Source organism: Equus asinus, chromosome 13, assembly GCF_041296235.1.
Source record: "Equus asinus isolate D_3611 breed Donkey chromosome 13, EquAss-T2T_v2, whole genome shotgun sequence".
In the NCBI taxonomy this organism is placed as follows: Eukaryota; Metazoa; Chordata; class Mammalia; order Perissodactyla; family Equidae; genus Equus; species Equus asinus.
This window is the reverse complement of record NC_091802.1, coordinates 21,215,232-21,234,883: the sequence shown is the minus strand read 5'-3', so window position 1 is coordinate 21,234,883 and position 19,652 is coordinate 21,215,232. Positions and strand designations below refer to the sequence as shown.

General features: G+C 54.6%; 1 protein-coding gene across 1 annotated transcript in view; it reads right to left on the bottom strand.

The window, feature by feature from the left end:
• The window catches only part of RAB11FIP4 (RAB11 family interacting protein 4), a 116,309-nt gene extending 97,043 nt beyond the window's left edge, over window positions 1–19,266 (bottom strand). The window contains exon 1 of the mRNA XM_044745174.2: window positions 18,999–19,266. Within this exon, the coding sequence (XP_044601109.2) occupies window positions 18,999–19,157 (159 nt within the window). The 5' untranslated portion in view covers window positions 19,158–19,266. The remainder of the gene's footprint in view (window positions 1–18,998) is intronic.
• Window positions 19,267–19,652: the final 386 nt, after the last annotated feature.

Here is a 19,652-nt window from a genome sequence, read left to right as displayed (position 1 = left end):
ACCTCTCTGAGCAATAGTGTCTGCCTCACGGAGTGTTAGGGTTTAAAGGGAAGGACATCAAGACTTAGCCTGGAAGCTGGCACAGAGCAAACTCATTTATCTGGATAGGCGAGAACTTTTATAGGCAGACCATGCCTGGAAGCTGGCCGTGAAGCTGTTCAGACAGATCACCTCTGTATCATGGGACTGCAGAATGGACCTCAGCAGTGGGGGGAGGTGATTTTGGGGGTGCCAGCTGAGAAAGGCAGGGAGGAGGGAGAGAGCAGCTGAGGTCATGAGTTTGGGGACCACCCACTGCCCCGTGTGGCTGGAGGGCAGGGGGATACTAAATGTGGGGGACCCACAGGGAGGGGACCCATTGGACTCTCCCCTCTGGTGGGTGGGGGTTTAGTAGGGCCTGACGAAGCAGGTTTGCAGCTTGGAAGGTGCCCAAAGCTCCCGGTGCCCAGTGGAGGGAGACGGGAGGCTGGTGACGAGGCCACCACAGTCCAGAAGAGGAGGCCATGCTGGCCGGGGCTGCGTGCAGGAAGGAGAGGGGGACCAGGGGCAGGGCTTGCTGGATCTGAGGCAGGGGTGAGGTGCAGGGAGGGAGGGGGCCTGGGTGACGATGGGGACAGTCCCTGGGTGGACACCCGGGAGGAAGGCGAGCGCAGGGCGAAGGGGTCAGGGGCTGAGTTCAGGGTGAGGAGCCGAGGGACATCGGGAGGATTTTAGTTGGCTGGGGATGACTCTCCAGGGTCGTTCCCTGACCAGCAATCCGGGTCCCTGGGTGTCTCAGATACAGGGCCCCCTGGGCAGGCCTGGTGGCTACCAAGAAAAGGGTCCCCTCCATTTGTTCTAGCTAACGACATCGACCTGTCTCCAAGGGTGGCAGCTCTGACTCCTCCCCATGGTGGCAGACGCAGGGAGCTCCTCGGGGATGGGGGATGGGGGTGGCCACCTGGCCGAGCATGAGGAGAAGGTTCTGACTTGATGGCTTCAGTGACCAGGACTCAGAGAAGGCCGCAAGTCAGGACAGAGTCCCCCAGGGGTGCCCTCAGTCGCCCAGCCAACACCAGGGCCCCCAGGGCCCACTGTGGGCAGGTCCAGCACCAGCTGTGCTGTGAAGAAAAGGAGGAAACACATCTCTGTTCACTCCGTGGGATGGAGAAGATGCAGTGAATACCCACCTTGGGCTTCTGATGGACCCAACCAGAGCACCTCCAGCTTCAGAGGGCCTGTGAAACACCTGGACATCTTGTTTAAATGCAGGTTCTGATCCAGTAGGTCTGGGGCGGGGCCTGAGAGTCTGCATGTCTAACCGACTCCTGGACCTGCCAATGCTGCTGGTCCCTGGACCACACTGGGAGTGCCGAGGTTCTAGGTGACCTCTAAGGACATTTCCAAGATTCTGGAGCAGGAGTCCAAGAGGGAGTCTAATCTGTGTATGCCACTTGGAACTCTGGGTGCCAGCGTGGCGAGGAGGGTTGGGAGTGGGCCCCAGGACAGGTGGGTTACTCTTTCCTAACGCAGGTGGGTGGTGAGGCCAATTCCACAGCAAAATGGAGTCTGGGTGAGAGGTGGGCAGGTGAGGCATGTGGTCACCCCTAAAGATTGAGGACCCGTCAGTCCACAGCACTGCCTGCCCCACCTGGGGAGGGGAGACCTCTGGTGGGATCTCCCTGGAGAAGCTGGCCGGCCCTCCGGCGGCCCTGACCCTGAGCGGTGGTGGTGATGGGGGTAACAGGCATAAGGGGATGCCATGTCTTGCCCCAACTTCCCTCTCTGCTGAAGGAGGCCCTGCTCTCCCAGTGGCTGGCCCCATGCAAACCCCTGGGGGAATCCTCAGGGACCAACTGCAGGGGGAAGGGAGGGCCTCGAGTCCATTTGTTCGAGGGAGCTCTTTGCACAGGCAAATTTCTTTTCCAGCTGGCCAAGCAGTAAAAAACAGAGGCAAGAGGCCTCATGTGATTTACGCCCTTGTTTATAATTTATACCTCTCCCGCAAAGAAAGAGGATTGGAAGTCTGGGGCGGAGGGAGGAGGACCCAATGTCAGGGGGTCCCTGGCACGTCCTGGGAGGGCCTCGCAGTACTAGGACACTAGGGCTGTGGTACCCACACACCCTCGCCTCATTTACCCTCATGCCGGCCCATGAAGGGAGGGCTCCTGGCTCAGGAGCGTCCGGGACAAGGAGGGGATCGCCCTGCGAGGGGGGAGGCCAGAGAGCCTGACCCAGCATTCTGATCTGGAGCCTCTGCGGCCTCTGGGCAGAGGGACGGGGAGCTCCCCAACCTGGTCATCCCAGCATGGGTCTGCTGAGTCTGGCAGCCGGCGTGGACGCTGGAATCTGCATTTCCAAAGGCCTCCCCCAGAGTCAGATGATGAGAGCTGGGAGGGGACTCCCAAGTGAGCGGCTGGTGACCTCACACACAGGGACCTACCCCAGGCCTGGGCGTTGAGCCTGGCACGTGCCCTCTGAGGCTGGCAGGAGGCAGTTACAAAGCTATGGGGAGAATATCCAGCAGCATCAGGGAATACAGAGGGCTTTGCCATCACCCCCTCCTGGGCAGACTCAACCCACAGTGCTCACAACCTCCCTAGGAGCATGATAGGTCCCTGTCAGCCCCCTTGCTGGGCTTAGAGCTCCTTGGAATAATAGTAATGGTGATGATGATGACAAGGATACAATAATCGACAACATAAGCAGTTATTATGAGCCAGGCGTTATTCTAAGAGCTTTACATGAGTTAATCCATCTACACTTCCCAAGACTTTGAAGTAGTTTCTATTACTACCCAATTCTCCAGATGAGGAAACTGAGGCACGGAGAGGTTAAGGACCTGCTAGGAACTGACGGAGCCAGGAATCAAACTCCTAGAGCCTGCACTCTTCTCTGCTGTGCGATGTGACCTTTGCAGTTCACTCTGTATCTGCAGTGGCAGCACAGTACCCGTCAGAGGGCAGGCGTGCACATGTTTCTCCATCCTCCTCCTCTGCCTCCTCCTCCATCATCCACACCTGGGGCCCCAAGGGTGGCAGTAGCAGGCACATCAGCCGCAGCTCCTAACCAGTGCCATACTTCCTCTTCTAAATGTCCCTAAAGCAACAGAGAGTCCATAAAAATACCACCCACCCATAAAGATGCACCCGGCACTGGGCTGAGTGCTTCCACTCATCCTTTCACCCCACGCTCACAATAACCCTATGAGGACAGCATCACGGCATCCCCACATCCCACATGAGGCTCCGTGAGACCTATCCCAGGTCACAGAGCTAGCAAGTCGGAAGGCTGGGAGTTGACCTCTGACCTATCCAGCCCCAGAACCCGAGTCCTTGACCACAAAGCCCTCCTGCCCCCGCAAACCTTCATCAGGCAGCCTCGAGGGCTGGAGAGGGACTTGTGTACAAATCACACAATTTCAGGGTGGAGCTCAGAGTGAGCTGAAGCTCCTAGGTTCTGAACTGGTCCCCTTGGACTTCATTTATTCATTCACTCACTCAGTCATTCAAGTAACAATTACTGTGCTCTTGTTATGCACCACACCCTGGGCGAGGTGTTGGGGGCAGAGCGGTGCATGAACCCAGCTCCATCCTCGCAGTCTGTTTCCCCAGAAAACCACAGAAATACTGTTCCTCCCTGCTCCCCCGGGGCAGGCTGGGAATGCAGAAGACTCATGGGACTGAGAAGCTGGATTGTCCCACATATCTGTAGTTTCTCTCTGCCCAGCATCAGGGTGCCCCTCACCTGGAAGGTGCGCCCTGACTCACCTTTGGGGAACTACGCCTCTGCATTCTGGGTAGTTTGGGTGGCCCACCTCTGGGGATGGACACCTGACCAGGGGCATCTGCCAGTCAGAGATTCCCCTGTTCCAGGCATAATTCTTTGCATCAACTGGGAAAACAGCAAACATCATTAAAACATTTAATAGACGTTGGGAAGACATTTGGTACAATTTATCATCTGGTCTTGAATAACTAACAAAGGGAAAATGGGGCGGGGCTGGTCTTTATCAATATGCTAAAGACTATAAACCTAAACCCAGGGAGCAACATCATACTTAATGGTGGTAAGCGACAGTCACTCTTTTTAAAAAAATAAGAAGAAAAGGATGATGGGGTCCTGCTTCTGCCAGCCCCACCAACCCTCATACCCACCAGCTCCACCAGCTAGTCCAAGACCAGAGCAGCCGGCAGGGAACAACCTCCACCCACCAGCTGTTTCTGGCTGCCCAAGACCAGCTCTGTGGTCATCTGTGCTCAGCCGGTTTCAGCCTGTCCCTCCCCGAGGCTGGGCTGCTTCTGGTTGGTTTTCCTGCCTTTGGAGGCTGGAGTCGTCCCCTGATCCGCAGCCAGGACACCTGACTACCTCTTGCCAGCCCTTTCCCTCTACATTAGACCATGTCCCATAGCAACCCCAGCCTCGGCCTCTCCAGGACTCACCACTGCGTCTGGGATGCTGTCTGTGAGACCAGCCAGGGCATCTGCAGCCCAGGCACCTCCCAGCCCGTTTTCCTTAACTTGCAACTGGACCACATGGCCAATGGGCCAACACACATCGCTGCCAAGCCCTCCTAAGTTAGGGTGACGTCTCCAGTGCCCACCGGTTCCAACCAGTTCTAGAAATGCTGGGGCCTCCCATCTCAGCTCATAAATATAGGAAAAGAAGGCATAATAAAATTATTACTTTTTGAAGAGGACATGACTGCTGACCTAGAAAAATCCAAAGAAATCAACCAGAAAATTACTGGAAGTAATAAATGAGTTCATACCAGTGGTGAGATATGAGATAAATTTACAAAAACCAATTGCATTCCTATATGCTAGTGACATGCAGCTTAGAAAAAAAATCAATGGGAAAAAAGTATTTCATCCTCAGTAGTAACAAAACACATTAAAGATTAATTTAGCCTAATTGTAAGACATTTATTTTTAATGCTAATAGTTGGCTCCTATTGGGAGAAGTATATAGTAATGATGGCAATACTCTCTAATTTAATAAGTTTAATGCAATACTAATTAAAGACCTTGAAAATGTGTTACATACTTAAAAAAATCCATAAATGGTGAAGAATAGCAGAGGCTTTTTTGTACGTAATGTAATGTAATGATGGTGACTTGTCTCAATTTTAAAATATATTATACCAAGTAATAATGATCAACATTTTATAATGTTGTGTTAAAAACAAAGCAAAAAAGTCTTTGAACATCAAAAAGGATAATGATGGTAATGGATTATAACACATGGGGAAGAAGAGAATTCATGAGTCCATAGTGATACTCAGAAAAGGGGAGGAGGAAAGGTCTTTACAGAACAACGTTCCAACTTCAGAAGGAATGAGACAATTAGAAAAATCACCATTTTTCAACCACCAATGTAATTTATGCAGGCAAGGAGCATCAACGGATGCTAAAGCCATTGTGTGAAAAGCTATGGGGGAAAGGAATATTTACCCTGTCTAAGGTACCACTCCACAGATCACTTGTTAATTACAAAGGGGGAATCACCATTATGCTGAAGAGATCAGGTGGATATGGCCTTAAGCAACTGATCAAACTTAGCATCACCAACAGGGACAAACTGACATCACGTGGCCCCTTACAGGATGCTCTGAGAAGTACGCACCATCACCTCTCTGCCAAAAATTCAAGGAAACAATCAGACATATTCAGATTATGGGACAGCCTACAGGACAACTGGCCCGGCCATGGCAGAAAAATCTCAATATTAGGAAAGCCCAGAAACACAGAGACAGTGCTAATTTCAAGGAGATGAAAGCCACGTACGACAAACCAGATGCAGTATGTGATCCCTGACTGGATCCTGGATCAAACAAAAGCAGCTAGGAAGGACGTTTTGAGGACACCTGGGGAATCTGAATATGGACTGAACAGTAGATGATGTCATTGCATTAATATGAAATCTTGGGGGTGATGGTGGTACTTGTTCAGGCAGGAGACTGTCTTTGTTCTTACACTTTGAAGTGGTTATGGGGAAAATGTCAAGATGTCTTCACCTACTTAAAATGCTCCTGCAAAACAAAACAAGACTAAAGGAGATAGACGAGAGCTGGTTAGATGATCAACGAGAGATGGAAACAAGAGGCAAAGACGGTAAATGTGCTCAGGGCGGGTCTGGGTGAAGAGTGTGGGGTGCGCATCCCACTCTTCTTTCAGCTTTTCTCTTGTACCATTTTCAAAATCAAGTGTGAGAAAAAAACAGAACTCTGATGGAATTCAGTTCTCATTTAGAAATAAATTCAAACAAACTTCATAATAAATTCCCAAAGGGTAAAAGTTAAATCTTCGTACAAATTGGGTGTTGTAAACAAAATAGCTTATTTATTCTTGCTAAAGATGGGAAATAAGTTCCTAACTACTATAGAAATGATAAATATAATTAGAAATAAGGCAGACACGATATAATTGAAGGGGAGAAGTATTCAAAGGTAGGAAAACATTTGAGTAATAAATGCGATCAACAAATAAAAAAGGAAAGCAACAGAGTAAGAAAAAAATGACAAACGGCACTGAAAAAATATAAAGAACCCATTTAAAAATATAAAGATCAAAATAAAAATTCCCCTCGATAAGTGCTCAGAAGAGATGGATACAAGAGTTTATGCAGAGGGAAATAAGAATAAATAGCAACATGAAAAAAAGGCAAAGTTTCATTAGCAATTAAAAATGAAAATGTAAACAAGTCTGAAATCCTATTACACACCCATTAAACTGGCGTAAACAAACTGAAAATAATACTCAGCGTTGATGGGGATGTGAAGAAAGGGGCTCCCTCCTGCCTTGGGCAGATCTGCTCTTTGGTAAATCTGGTGGGCGGCAGAAGAGGGAAAGGGCAGGAGATACAAGGAGAAATAAATGACCATCGATGGCCCCAGAAAGAGTGGCCAGAAGCCCAAATGCCTCTGCCAAAGGAACAGGCAAACAGGCTCTCGATTCTACCCACTGAGTGTCCAGGATGTGGCAGCAGGTGTCTCTGGCAGTGCCCACTTGGGGCTCGGGGTTTGAGAAGCCCACACTAGGCCAGTCCTCTGGTTAGTTGCCAAGCGCCAGGCTGGGAACAGAGGCCAGGCAGGCTGGGACCCAGGGCACAGTCAGTGGCACTGAGTGAGGTCCAGCCCAGCACAGAGTGCAGGGGGAAGGCTTGGGGGTGCCCAGGACTCCTCCTCCACTCTGTGGGAGCATCATCTGGGAGCACCACTCCCTTTGGGTTACGCCCTGCCCGCACCAGCTCAGGGGCTGGGCCCTGCAGAGGCTGCTGGGGACCCAGGGGTTGACCAGCCAGCCCAGGTATCCCTACAGGTGGGCCAGGCTCAGCGAGCTCACCAGGCAGAATGCAACACTGTGGAGAGATTAATAGTGGCTGGCGCGAGGACCAACTCTGGGACCAGGTTTAAGCAGAGAGGTGACATGGCGCTGTCTGGCACTCGGGCACAGGAAACAGCGTTAGGTGGAAAGGGGCCAAAACAGCTCATAGGCACTGGTCACAGCCACACGTCGGTCACCGCCAAGGACAGGACATGGATTTTAAGGTCTAGAAACACAGTTTACTGCTGGTTTGCTTTCTTGTCCTATAAAGTCGTTTAAATTTATAAACAGACAACAATATTTTAAAATAAAGAGCAGCTGCCCTCAGGAGGCTTCCCAAAAGTGAGTGCAGGCCTGTGAGCCACATGAGCTGTGGAGGCATGTGACCGTCCTTGAGCTGGCAGGCACCCTCCCCTGGGCTCGGGCCCCATCACCCAGTCACCTAAGTGGGGTCACGGGAGACTCAGGAAATGTGTCTTCACAGACTGTGAAGTCCTGTAGACGGCCTGGAAGCCGCTCTCTGACCCTCCCTTCTCTCCATCAGGTTGAACACCCTTCTCCGTGCCCCTGGACTGGGGCAGTGGCCTCGCACCTTGGCCTCCTGTCCCCCAGCCCCAAACTACTTCCCGATGGCTTTGTCTAAAACGCGACGGAGCCATGTCATCCCTCTGCTTCAACCTTCGGGATAAAATCCAACCTGTCCTCTCCAGCTGGCCTCCACCGGCCTCGTCGCCCCGCCCCTCTCTGCCCTGGCCTCCCTCCTGCTGGGCACGGCCATCCTTCCCTTCCGCCCTGGTGGACTCTGCTCAAGTCTCAGGCCCTGGAATCATCTCTGGGAGACTTTCCCACCTCTGGGCAGAGGGCATCTGCTGTCTTCACCCCCCAACCACACCTGGCCAGGCCTCCCGCCCCGCCCTTCTCAGGGGTTAACCAAGATTTCTAACTTAGAACGCCACCTCACAGTGGGGAGCTCCCTCAGGGAAGGAATCCTCGCACGCTCATCACTGCATCCTCTACCACCAAACCTGACAGAGCAGATGCTCAAAAAGATCCGTGAGAATGAAAATGGACAGCCCACCCAGAAAACCTAGAGTTAGTGGTAATGGCCATGTTAACAGACACTTATGCACTTACTATGTGTCACACATGGCATTAAGGGCTTAACACACGTTGCTAATATTACCTGCACTTTACAGATTAGGAGACTGAGGAACAGAGAGGTTAAGTAACTTCTCAGAGTCACACAGCTAGAAAGTGGCAGAGCCGGGTCTCAAACCAGGTGTGCCTGATGCCAGGGCCCCAGCTCCCAACCACTTCTCTATGGCACAGAGAGAAAGTTAAAGCTGGCCTGGCCTGAACTGAGACTCTGGAGGGAGGTGAAGGGGACGGGGAGCATGAGGGGTCAAGGCCAGCTGGGGCCACAGGGACTCCGCGGCTGAGAAGGGCCTGCAGCTCCGGCCAAGAAGATGGAGGAGCCTGAAGAATGTGGACAGGGCGCTGGGGGAGTGTCCAGTTGGAGAGTCCAGCCTCTGCCCCTGCCCTACAGGCCCAGGACTGCGGAGAATCACGAAGGGCTCCTGGCAGGAAAACAGAGCAGCCAGAGATATGCACGCCTCCTGGGGCGCTTTCACCACCATTTGAACAGGAAGTGGTAGAGATGCATAATTCAGGGCTCGGTTGCAGGCAGCCTCTCTCTGCTCCAACATCTCAGCTCCTGCTGGCACCTGCTGCCTTCCATAGCAGCCATCTTCCCGGCTCGCACAGTGCTGGGCAGCCCGGCCTGCAGACCCATCCAGGGCCCCTGGCAGTGCCTGCCTGCCGGCCCTGCAGATTATAAACCTCCTAATTACGGCTCCTGCCAGCCGCCGCTCCATCCCTCGAACCTAGACCACCCCAGATTGAGAAAGCCAGGTGATGCCTCGGATTTGAGGTTTCTCCAATGTCAAATTTCTGGAACTCAGATCTGATCTTTCTCCCCATCCCCTGACTCTCAAAGAACCTGGGACTCCTGACGGCAGGCAGCTAAGGAGGCAGCTTCAGAACCAGACAGACCTGGGTTCGTGTCCCAGCTCCTCCACTGATGATGGGAACCTGGACAACTCACTTCATCTCTCGGATTCTCAGGGTTGTTGTGAGGAGGAAAGGGAAAGAGAAATACGAAGGCAGACAGCACGAATCGTTCCCTCGTCCCCTCTGGCCACAGAAGGTCACCAGTGGCTGCGGGAAAAACTTTGGCCATTGCCCAGGGGAGGTCCACGGCTGGAAAAGTCCCAGGTAGATGAAATGGATGGGAGGGGCTCTCCTAGGATTGAGAGCAGCAGGGATGCAGCACGGGTCCTGGAGAAGGTGGGCTGAAGAAATGACGCCAACAGGCACTGCGCTACGTCTTCATATATTATCTCCGATCCTCAAACCAGTCCCACACATAGGGGTGATGACGTCCATTTCACAGATAAGGAAACTGAGGTCCATCCATCAGAATAAGCACCTTTTAGATAATCTGGGCTTTCACTTCTTTCAGTAAGGCTTCAGCCCTTGCCAGACCCAATGGCACATGTGGGAAGTGAGAAGTCATAAAAACAGCTAACTCCAATGAGGGTGGGCAGGTGCTGGGGTTGCTGCCCATCCAAAACTCACCTGAGCCAGCCACACAGTCCCAGCTCCTGAGCCCCCCACGGGGTTACCATCTGACTCCTGCTCCAGCCTGGGCTCTCCCCCTCCTGCCCTTCCTGTGCCTTCACCACATAGAGATACTTGTCACTTCCTGAAAATGGCAGTCCCCACCCCTGGATCTGTGCTTAGGCCTTGTGCATGGTAGATACTCAGTAAATGCTGGGTGGTGGATGGATAGATAGGGAGGCTGGGGAGGCTGGTGGAAGGATGGGTGGACAGATGGATGGACAAATGGATGGATGGGTAATGAATGGATGAGTAGACGGGTCAATGGATGGGTTGATGGGTGGTTGGGCAGGTAGATAGACGACTGGGTTGTTGGGTGGGTGGGTGGATGGATGGATGAGCAGTAGATGGTTGGATGGAAGGGATGATGAACAGGTAGATGGATGGATAACTGGATGTGTAAATGGACGCATTGTTGAGTGGGCAGGCGGGTAGCTGAATGGATAGGTAGAGGAAAGATGAGCAGCAGATGGAGTTCCAGGAGACAGACTTTAGCTCATTGTATGAAAAAGAGCTCAGCCAGAGCCTTGTCAATACGTAATGGCCTTGCCTTGGGAGGCAGGGAGTCCCCATCTCTTGGCAGGGCTGTTCTGGGGTGACGCAAGCACTGAATGGGCCTCTCCTCCCCTTTTGGTTTTTGTTTTGGGGTAAATCAGCCCTCTGTCTACCCTGTCCAGGTACTGGCCTTAGGCTGGGATCTCCCTGGGGACAGAGCCCACTACAGGCCCATGTGCAATCAGTAAATGCTTTTGGAGGAAGCCGGCAATCTTCTCTGAGTTTTGTGCCACAGCAAGTGAGACGTGGGTTGGCCTCAAGGTCTCAGGTCTAAAGGGACCTTAGAGATCCTGAGAGACATAGTTTGGGCTCTGGCTACCAGGAGGCCCACTCTCCTCTTGGATCACCGGTACACAAACTTCTGGATTCTGAGCTGTTTTGTTCCTCTTATCCCCAAGAGCATTCATCTGTGACAATGGGTCCCTCCACAGTGACCCTAGGGGTGGCAGTTTGCAGGGAGTTGGTGGCCCTAAGCTATGACTCCTGGTGGGTCCTCCAAGGATGAGAAGATGCTAGGAGAGGGGAGACAGTGAGGGGTAGAAGGGTGCAAAGAGTCCAAGTCTAATTGGGGGGTGGCTCCAATCGGGAGCCCCTGGAGGGGGCTAGCGGTCACGTCAAGAGCACGTTTGAGCCATTAGTTTAGCTCGAGCCAGTTGTTGCTCTATGCCAGGAGGAGGCAAGGGCAGTGCTCAGCCCGAGGCCAGGCAGATGCACAGTCAGCACCCTAGTGGGTACACGGGCGTCTTGAGATGTCTTCCGGCCTGGAAGACGAGATGCCCCTAATCAGGCCAGCTGAGTCCCTGGCCCCCCACCCCTGAGCCTGGCTTTTAAAGGGGCCGAATCACACCTTCATCAGGTTCTGTTTTTCCCTCATGTAAACTTCTCTGTCATGGGCAGTGAGACCTAAGGGCCAGGGGAGAAGAAAGGGGAGAAAGAGCCCAGGGTCTGATAGGAGGAGCAGGGCTGGGGTGCATTCCCTGGACATTTCTATCCACTGCTGGCTCGACATCTCCACTCAGGCGCCAGTTGCATCTCAGGTTCGCAGGCCAACATGGAACTCCTCACTCCTCCCCAACCCTCCTCCTGCCTCCGTCTTCCCCATCCAGCAAACAGCAGCCTCCAAATTCTCCAACGCTCTCCTTCTGTCATACCCCGCTTCCAGTGGGCTCCATTACCCAAATCCAGCCACTTCTCCACTGCTTCTCCCCTGCTCCTGCCTCAGCATCTCTCACCTGGACGGGGCGACAGCTCCCCACCGCTCTCTGCTTCCCCCTGCCCATTCCCCCGCCCATCCTCCCCCATTCCCCCACCCATTGCCCTGCCCTTTCCCTTCACTCCTCTCTGTGCCTCTAACCCCCAGGCCTCCTCCTGCCTCTGCCTGGATCAGTTGCCGCCAGACATCTGCGAGGTGCAGCCCCCACTTCAATCCAGGCTCCACCTGAATGTCCATCCATGACAGGAGAGGCCTTTCACGGTCATTCTAAGGGCAAAAATCTTCCACTGGTTTCTGTTTCAGTACTTTATGTTTCTTCCTAGGACCTAACACCACCCAATAGTAATTGTGACTCCCTTTTCCAGCCCTCTGCCCCCTTCCATCCCCTACCATCAGAATGTAAGCACCAGGTCACTCCTTTTCCCAGTGCCTGGAAGGAAGAGTTCCGGCAAATAGTAGGTATAAAGGTGTTAATGGAAAAAAAAGTTTAATCCTAGAATGTATTAAGGCAAGCACCAAACGCAAAAGGTATTTCCATTAAGACTACTCTATAAAAATTTCAGGGCACTCACCCCATCACGTCGGGGACAGCAGCTAACCCGGGCATGACATTCACTGTTTCCAGGCCAGCGGGCATTTTCCCCTCCATCTCACCCTGGGTCTGGTTCGCCCTGCTCTGACTGTCAATCCCAGCCAGCTGTCAGCCTCTCCTTCTGCGTGCGCTTGACCTGGTGGGACTGCTCAGGGCCTGCGGTGGGGACAACGGCTGGATGGGACAAAGGGGCTGCTGCAGCAGGAGGTGAAGGAGGCCCCCCCCACACACTCACTCCAGGGCTGGCGCAGAAACCCCCTCTCAACCCCATGCAAATGGACCTGTGAACATGGGCATTCCTGTTCACACCAAGTGGCACGGAGTGGGGCACCTGTGTGGGACCCATCAGGCACTCGGCCGCTGCAGCAGCCCCAGATGTGCACTGCCCTCCTGAGCTGGGTTGGCCAGTGCAGACGGTGGGGGAGCCCCGGCCCGGGGAAGGAGAAGCGGTCTCTCAGCCATCCACCCCCCACCCCCCCAGGGTCCTGGGAGGCAGGCGGGAATCCTCGGTCAGCACCTCTCCTAGCTCTTCCTCTGGAGCCAACAGCCGCAGGCGAGGTGCTCCTCTCCCTGGCCTGCTCCCAGCCCCATCTCCTTTCTCCTTCTGTGCTTCTTTGGTTCTCTTCCTGGTGCTGGGGAAAGTTCCTGAGCCTCAGAGTCGGGCCAGGTCTGAAAGCCACTCTGCCTGCCCAGCCTGGTGCCCCTGGGCCCTTGGGCACCCACCTGTAAAGGCGGTAAGTTTGACTTCACGGGGTGAATGCCCGGCACCCAAGGGGATCGCAGTCTATGCTTGGAGATTCTCCACCCACTGAAACCCCTCCGGGCGTGTCTTGCTGTTTGGAAGGCCGGATTCTACCCCCGATTCAGATCTCAACAAGGGCGGCACGGACACACCCGCCCCCCACCAAGCCCTCCACAGCCTGGGGCTTCCTCCTTCTCTAGAACCCAGTGCCTTGAGAACGAAGCTATAACCACAGAGGTTTGGCTACATAAATTCATCAAGAATGTCTGACAAGATGCACCAGTCCCCGTGAGCTTTCTTCACACACCCCTCCTCCCAGCACAGCCAAACCACGGTGCAGGCACGCAGAGGCCCAAGGGCACTGGGTGTCCCAACTGGGGCTCCCCACCCCCTCCAGAGCTTGCTGCCATGTGCTCACTCTCTCTGAGGGGACCACAGCATCAGTCCCAGCTTCCACAGTGACCTCCAACCCCAGCTCAGGGCTGCACCCAGAAACACAGGAAAGAACAGTGTCTTTGTGCCCACTCCCGTCCTGCTCCCCACTCAGGGGTCGCAGGCACCCCCCCCCACCTTTCCTGCCAGATTCGCAGAACCTGGGCCCTCTTTCTCTTTTGCCAGCTCTGTCGTCTGTAGTACGTCCCCTTTAGAGTGGGGCACATAGAGGGGGCCTATTCTCCAAAACAGCCTTCAATTCGACCATTCAGGAGACACTTACTGGAGCTTTGCAGGCCTTCCTGGCCCTGCCAATTCTGCCCGCCTCTGCCACTACCTGAGTCAGGATGCTCTTCCTCTCTGCCCAGGCGTCACAGTCCCCTCCCGGATCCAGCCTCTTTCTCGAACACACATCCCATCTCGCTGCCTGGATCTTCCCACCGTCTACAGAGAACGGGTGAACCTCTCCTCATCTGGCTCTGCCTCCCCTTGACTGTCTCCTCCTGTCACCTGCCCACCTCCCGAGCTCCAGCCACAGATGTGGGGCACACAGCTGCTTCTTCTCCAGTATCTAATCCCCCCTCCTTCTGAGCAGAACCCAGCTTGAGTTCAGGGTTCTCGTGCCCCTGGCAGCCCAGGATCTTAGAGGTGGACCCCAGCCCCAGGGCTTGCCCCTGACTAGGCTCGGTCCATCCTAGCACCTCAAGCCCTTTGCCAGTTCAGACACCCAGGCAGTGCCACATCTCCCTCGTGATACCCATTAGTCCAGAGGGGACATGGGGACTAAGAGAGGCCAGTTGAGACCCTTATTTCATCTCCTGCTCAATGTGAACAAGGAGGCACGGTGCCCCAGTTGCTTGTGGCCATATCCAGGGGAAGCCACAAAGAAGGGAAAATGATAGACTAGTCACAGGATAACTAAAGCTGAGTCACCTCCCCCAAATAACCAACAACACCCTTTTGGATGTTGGTGTGGAGCGCCATCCAGGCAGGAGGACAAGCCCACTGCCCAGAGGAGACGGTGCTATGTGAATGGACGGCAGAGACCACTCAGCTACTTCTGTTTCCATTTTTCTAGCAACAGGAATGCTCTTCAGATTGGAAAAGGGAGAAGAATACATAACAGGGAATGTGGCCCAAGATCTCTCTGGCTGCTTTCAGCGTCTTCCATTCCTAGACTGCTGATGGATGCAAGAGGGGCTGGAAGTCCAGAGCTGGACGAGGAGGGCGGGTTGAGGACACCAGAGACTGGCTGCAGATCTTGACCGAAACCCCCAGGAAACCCCCAGCCCAGAACAGCCTCTCAAGGATGCTTGCAAGTGTTTAAAAAATAGCAGGAGTGGCAGCAATTCTGACAGTGTGCCTACTGTGTGCAGATACCGGACTAAGCACTTCACAGGCAGTAACTGACTCAAGCCCCACGATCACCCTACGGGATGGGGACTATTATTACCTCCATTTTATGGATGAGTAAACAAAGGCCTAGAGAGAGTAGGAAAAAAAGCTAGACGCCAGAAGTCAATCCGGGTTCAGGGCGCCGGGCCATCATATGACAAGGGTACCACCCCTGCAGTATCACAGACTTTCGGGGTCGGGCAGTGTTGCTTCACCTTCTTTCAAACGCCAAGCTTTGTGTCTCTGACATCACTCATGTTTTCCTCAAACTGTCTTGTCTTCTCTTTTCTACTATGATTCCTAAGTCAATAAATTAGGGGACTATCGAGACTACCCTAATACACGTGCAACCTCGTTATTAACTAAAGTCCAGACTTGATTCAGACTTCCTTCGTTTTTACCGAACATCCTCTTCTTGATCCAGGATCCCACCCAGGACACCACATCTCCTAAGGCTCAGCTTGTCTGTGACAGTTTCTCAGACTTTCCTGGGTTTTGATGACCTTGACAAATTTGAGGAGTCCTAATAAGGTGTTTCATAGACTGTCCCCCAGTTGGGATGTGTCTGGTGTTTTTCTCATGATGAGACTGGGTTATGGGTTTAGGAGGAAGATCATGGAGGTGAAGTGCCCTTCTCGTCACATCATATCAAGGGGACATGCTGTCTACATGACTTATCACTGTGGACGCTGGCCCAGGTGACCTGGCTGAGGGGTGTCTGTCAGGCTCCCCCACTACAAAGGTGCTCTTTCTCCCTCTTCCCACACTGTGCCCTGCAGAAGGCACGCACTGTGCACATCTGACGCGGAGGGCAAGGAGCTGTGTCCCGCCTCCTTGATGGGGAAGTATCTAAATAAATTATTTGAATTTCTTCTGAACAGGAGATTCTCCTGTATTTATTTATTCATTCATTCAATTATGTATTGATATTTGTATGGCCTCAGCGATATTTATTTTCTACTTTGCAACCTAACGTATTTTGATTTTTGCAAAGCATTTGAATCTGGTCCCCCTGGAATTCTGGGGGTAGTTGGTAAAATGTGGCTAACAGCTCTGAGAAGTTCACTGAACCTGATGGATGGTAAGGACCCCCTCCCCCCCCCCCAGAGCGGTTGGGAAATCAAGGTCTCTACCTGATTTTTAAACAAATGAAATAGAAACTGAGCACAGCATCTTGAAGGGATCCCCACCTGTGGAAAGGACATCCCTATTTTATAATGCATATGTGAATGTGGTGTGTAGCGAGAAGGGAGGCAAAATGTATTTCTGTGGGGCTCAGTCAGGAACACAGCGTGAGCAGACCGGCGGCAAGGCCCTGTCCGTGGTCCTGCCCTGGGTTCACAATCAGCCTTGCGGCTTCAGACAAAAAGCACCCGTTTCTCCAACCTACAGGCAGCACAGCATCTGAGAGTGAATGACGCAGAATTTCAAATTCTCTCGATTGTCTGGTACAGGGGACGAAATGAACACGAGGAAATGTAATAGCAATAAGGTCCAAGTAACAGGTTTAGAGTTAAGAAATTATTGACCCAGACAATGGGCCTCTCTCTTCAGTAAGTCAGGATCATTAAAATTTAAAAAAAAAAAGAGCACTTTAGAATATAAGAGACCTAAGGGTCATGACAATAGGATGCATTGCACAGTTCTGAAGAGGAAGCTGGTTTAAACAAAACAGCAAAAAAAAAAAAAAAAAAAGGACATTTTGGGACCAAATAAGGAAATCTGAATAAGGTCTGCATATTAAATGAGATGAGAATTTATTGACACAGAAAAGTGCTGATCATCTACTGGAAAAAAATCAGGTTACAAAGTAGTATACACAGCATGATCTCATTTTATGGAGAAAATCTACATATAAGCAGACAAACAGCTCTGGAAGGATGTGACCAAGGTGTCACAGTGGGGTTCCCTGGGAGACGGGAACATAATACTTTATTTTTGCTTGTCCATATTTCTAATTTCCTGTAGTGCCTATAAACTGCTACTGTAATGATACACGATTTACATTTTAGGAAGAAAGAAATTGCTGACCCTCCTCCAAGAAGTTTTCTAAGGAAGATCCTGGGGGTTTCAGTGGCCAGAAACTTAATATGAGTGGAAAGAGTGGTGCACCACTCAAAAGGCTGGATCAGTGCTGGGGGTCTCCGGGTCCAACCCCTAGATCTATTACTAGGAAAACTGAGTCACACAATTAGTTGACGGCAGTCCCAGGGCCAGAAGCCAGAGGCTGGCCCCTGCTGGGTCATATGGAAACGGCCTGGGGCTTCAGGAACAGAGGGTATTTGGCCTGGAGAAGGGCAGATGGGAGGGTGCGGGTGGAAGGAGGGGAGGGGGCAGGAGCACTGTTTCCAAATATTCAAAGGCTGCCATGTGGAAGGGAGACCCACATGAGTCCCTGTGCAGAACCCGATGACAAAGTGACAAGTAGGTTTGGCTCTAGAGTGTCTGAGGGAGAAGGTTCTAACAACAGGAGCTGTCCAGCTCGGGGACAAGGCGGTGAGACTTGCTGAGGGCTCAGGGCTGGGCAGACGGCTCGAAAGCCCCTCCCATAACCGAGGCTCCACGGTTCTGGAAGGTCAGGTCCCGGCTAGAGCCAGGCATCTTCTCCCCGCAGCCTGTGTCCTGACAGGAGGGAGCGCAGGCTCTCCCCACGCTGGGGGCTGCTCAGTCGGCCTCCAATGAGGGACGGGCTTGGCTGGCCTTTGGGGAAGGATAAGGATCATGGCGGCTGTAAGAAACGTCTTTGAGCAAAGCCCCACGGGGTGGGGTTGGGGGGCCAGGGCCTGGAGGAAGACTTGCTGGGCTCCAACGAGAAGTGCGGCAGTGAGTCCCCTGGGCTGGGGGACCCGAGTTCTCAAACTTGACACCTGCCTCCTCCTTGTCCATTTACTGCTGCAGGCACTCCCAGGTCCCAGCCATGCCCAGGTGCCACGGAGAGATGATTATCATCTTCCACTTGCAAGGTGACAGGGAGGCACGGATCCAACACAGCCATGCCCTGGCATCTCCCATGTTCTGGAATGCTAGGCCCGAGCTGACCCAGGAACACAATGCCAGCCACTGCCCATTTGAGGCCTGTGGCCCATGCTCCCCATGCAGAGCCTGAGGCCTTAGGTGGCCTTGGAAACTCACTACTCAAGGCTTCTGTCCCCCGACCATCTCAGAGTGGGCAGTAGCATGAGGGTGGGGATGCTCTCCTGCCAGGTGGGTGCCTTGTCCTCCCCTCCAGACAGTCACCAGTCCCTGTGGCCCTGGCATGAGAGGACACTGATCTATAGGGATCTATGACCTTCCTCTGCCCACCCCACTGCCAGCACCTGGCTCTGACTCCAGCCCTGCTAACAACCAACATAACTCCTGCTTTGCCCCCATAGATGCGGGCCCACCACAGGAAACGCTGCTCAGCTGCCGTTCTGCAAGCTCGGTTCTGGCAGGCCTGCCGCAGCCAACACGACCAGCTGCCAGCCAGGCCTGCCCCTCCGAGCCCGAACGGGGGTCACCAGGCGCTGGGCCGACAATCGAGGAGGGCTGCAGGCAGCCGCCTCCGTCTGTGATCCAGGCTGGGCAGGTGCCGGCAAGGAGGCGAGCTGCAGAGCGCCCGGGCTCGTCCTCTCCGCCCCTAGCTGGGCCCAGCGGGGCGCGCGCCTCCCCATCACGTCTCGGAATTCCGCGCACACAGACTCTGCGGCTTGGTCTCCGCAGGGTGGCAAGGGGTGGGGGGTCCTAAGGCCAGGTTCGGACCGCTCCTTCCTCGCAAACCCCAAGCGGGTTGTGGGTTGCAGAGCGGTCAGCCGGACCCGCACTGCGGGGAAGGGAAGGCGGGCACAGAGGCCACCCCGGGCGCCGCGTGATGCTCGCAGCACCGGCGCGAACGGTGCAAAGCGAGAGTCCCACAGGGCAGGGGATGCCCCGAGGCCCCAGGTCCTCAGTTCGGAGGGGTAAGGGGTTTGGCACACGCAGGATGCCTGCCGGGTGGAGCGGGCAGGTGCCTGGCAGGGAAGCTAGGGGAGGGGAGAGATGGGAGGCCCGGCTGGGGGGTGGGGAGGGATGGAGGCGCCGGGGATGGGGCGCGGGCGGCCCCCTTACCTCCTCGCCCTGGCCGAAGCGCAGTCCGAGCGCCGCGACGCGCTCCACGCGCAGGAGGCCGTCGGGGTCGCGGCCGCACACCTCGAACACCTCGCGCAGGCGGCGCACGGAGCGCAGCAGAGCCGCGGGGGCGCCCGCCCAGCCCGCGCCGCCCGCCATCCGCGCCGGACGCCCTAGCCCGGGCCCCGCGCCGCCGCCGCCATCCCCGCCCGCGTGGGTCGGCGACGCGCAGCCTCCGCCCGCGGCGGCCGAGCCGTGTCAGCAGCCGCGCCGCAGCCCCGCGGCTCCGGGCGGGCGGGGCGGGCGCGCGGGGACGGGGCCGGGGCCGGCGGCGCGGAGGCTGCAGACAAAGGCGCCACGCTCCCCCGAGCCCCGCCGCCCCCGCCGCCGCCGCCGGCCCCCGCGCGCCGCCCCCGCCGCCCCTCCGCTGCCTCAGTTTCCCTCGGCGTCTCCGAGCTCGGCTCCTCCCCTGGAAAACCGGGAGGGCGGGTGCGCGACAAGTGCCCGGAAATTCAGGGCTTCCCGAAGGCCCCGCCCCTCCTTTGGGGAATGGAGTTATGAGCCTTGAGCCTAGGGACCACCCGCGCCGGAGCCCCACAGCCTCTCCTCCCCCCTCAGTCCCCTACCCCAGGGCCAACCCATCCTTCTTACCAT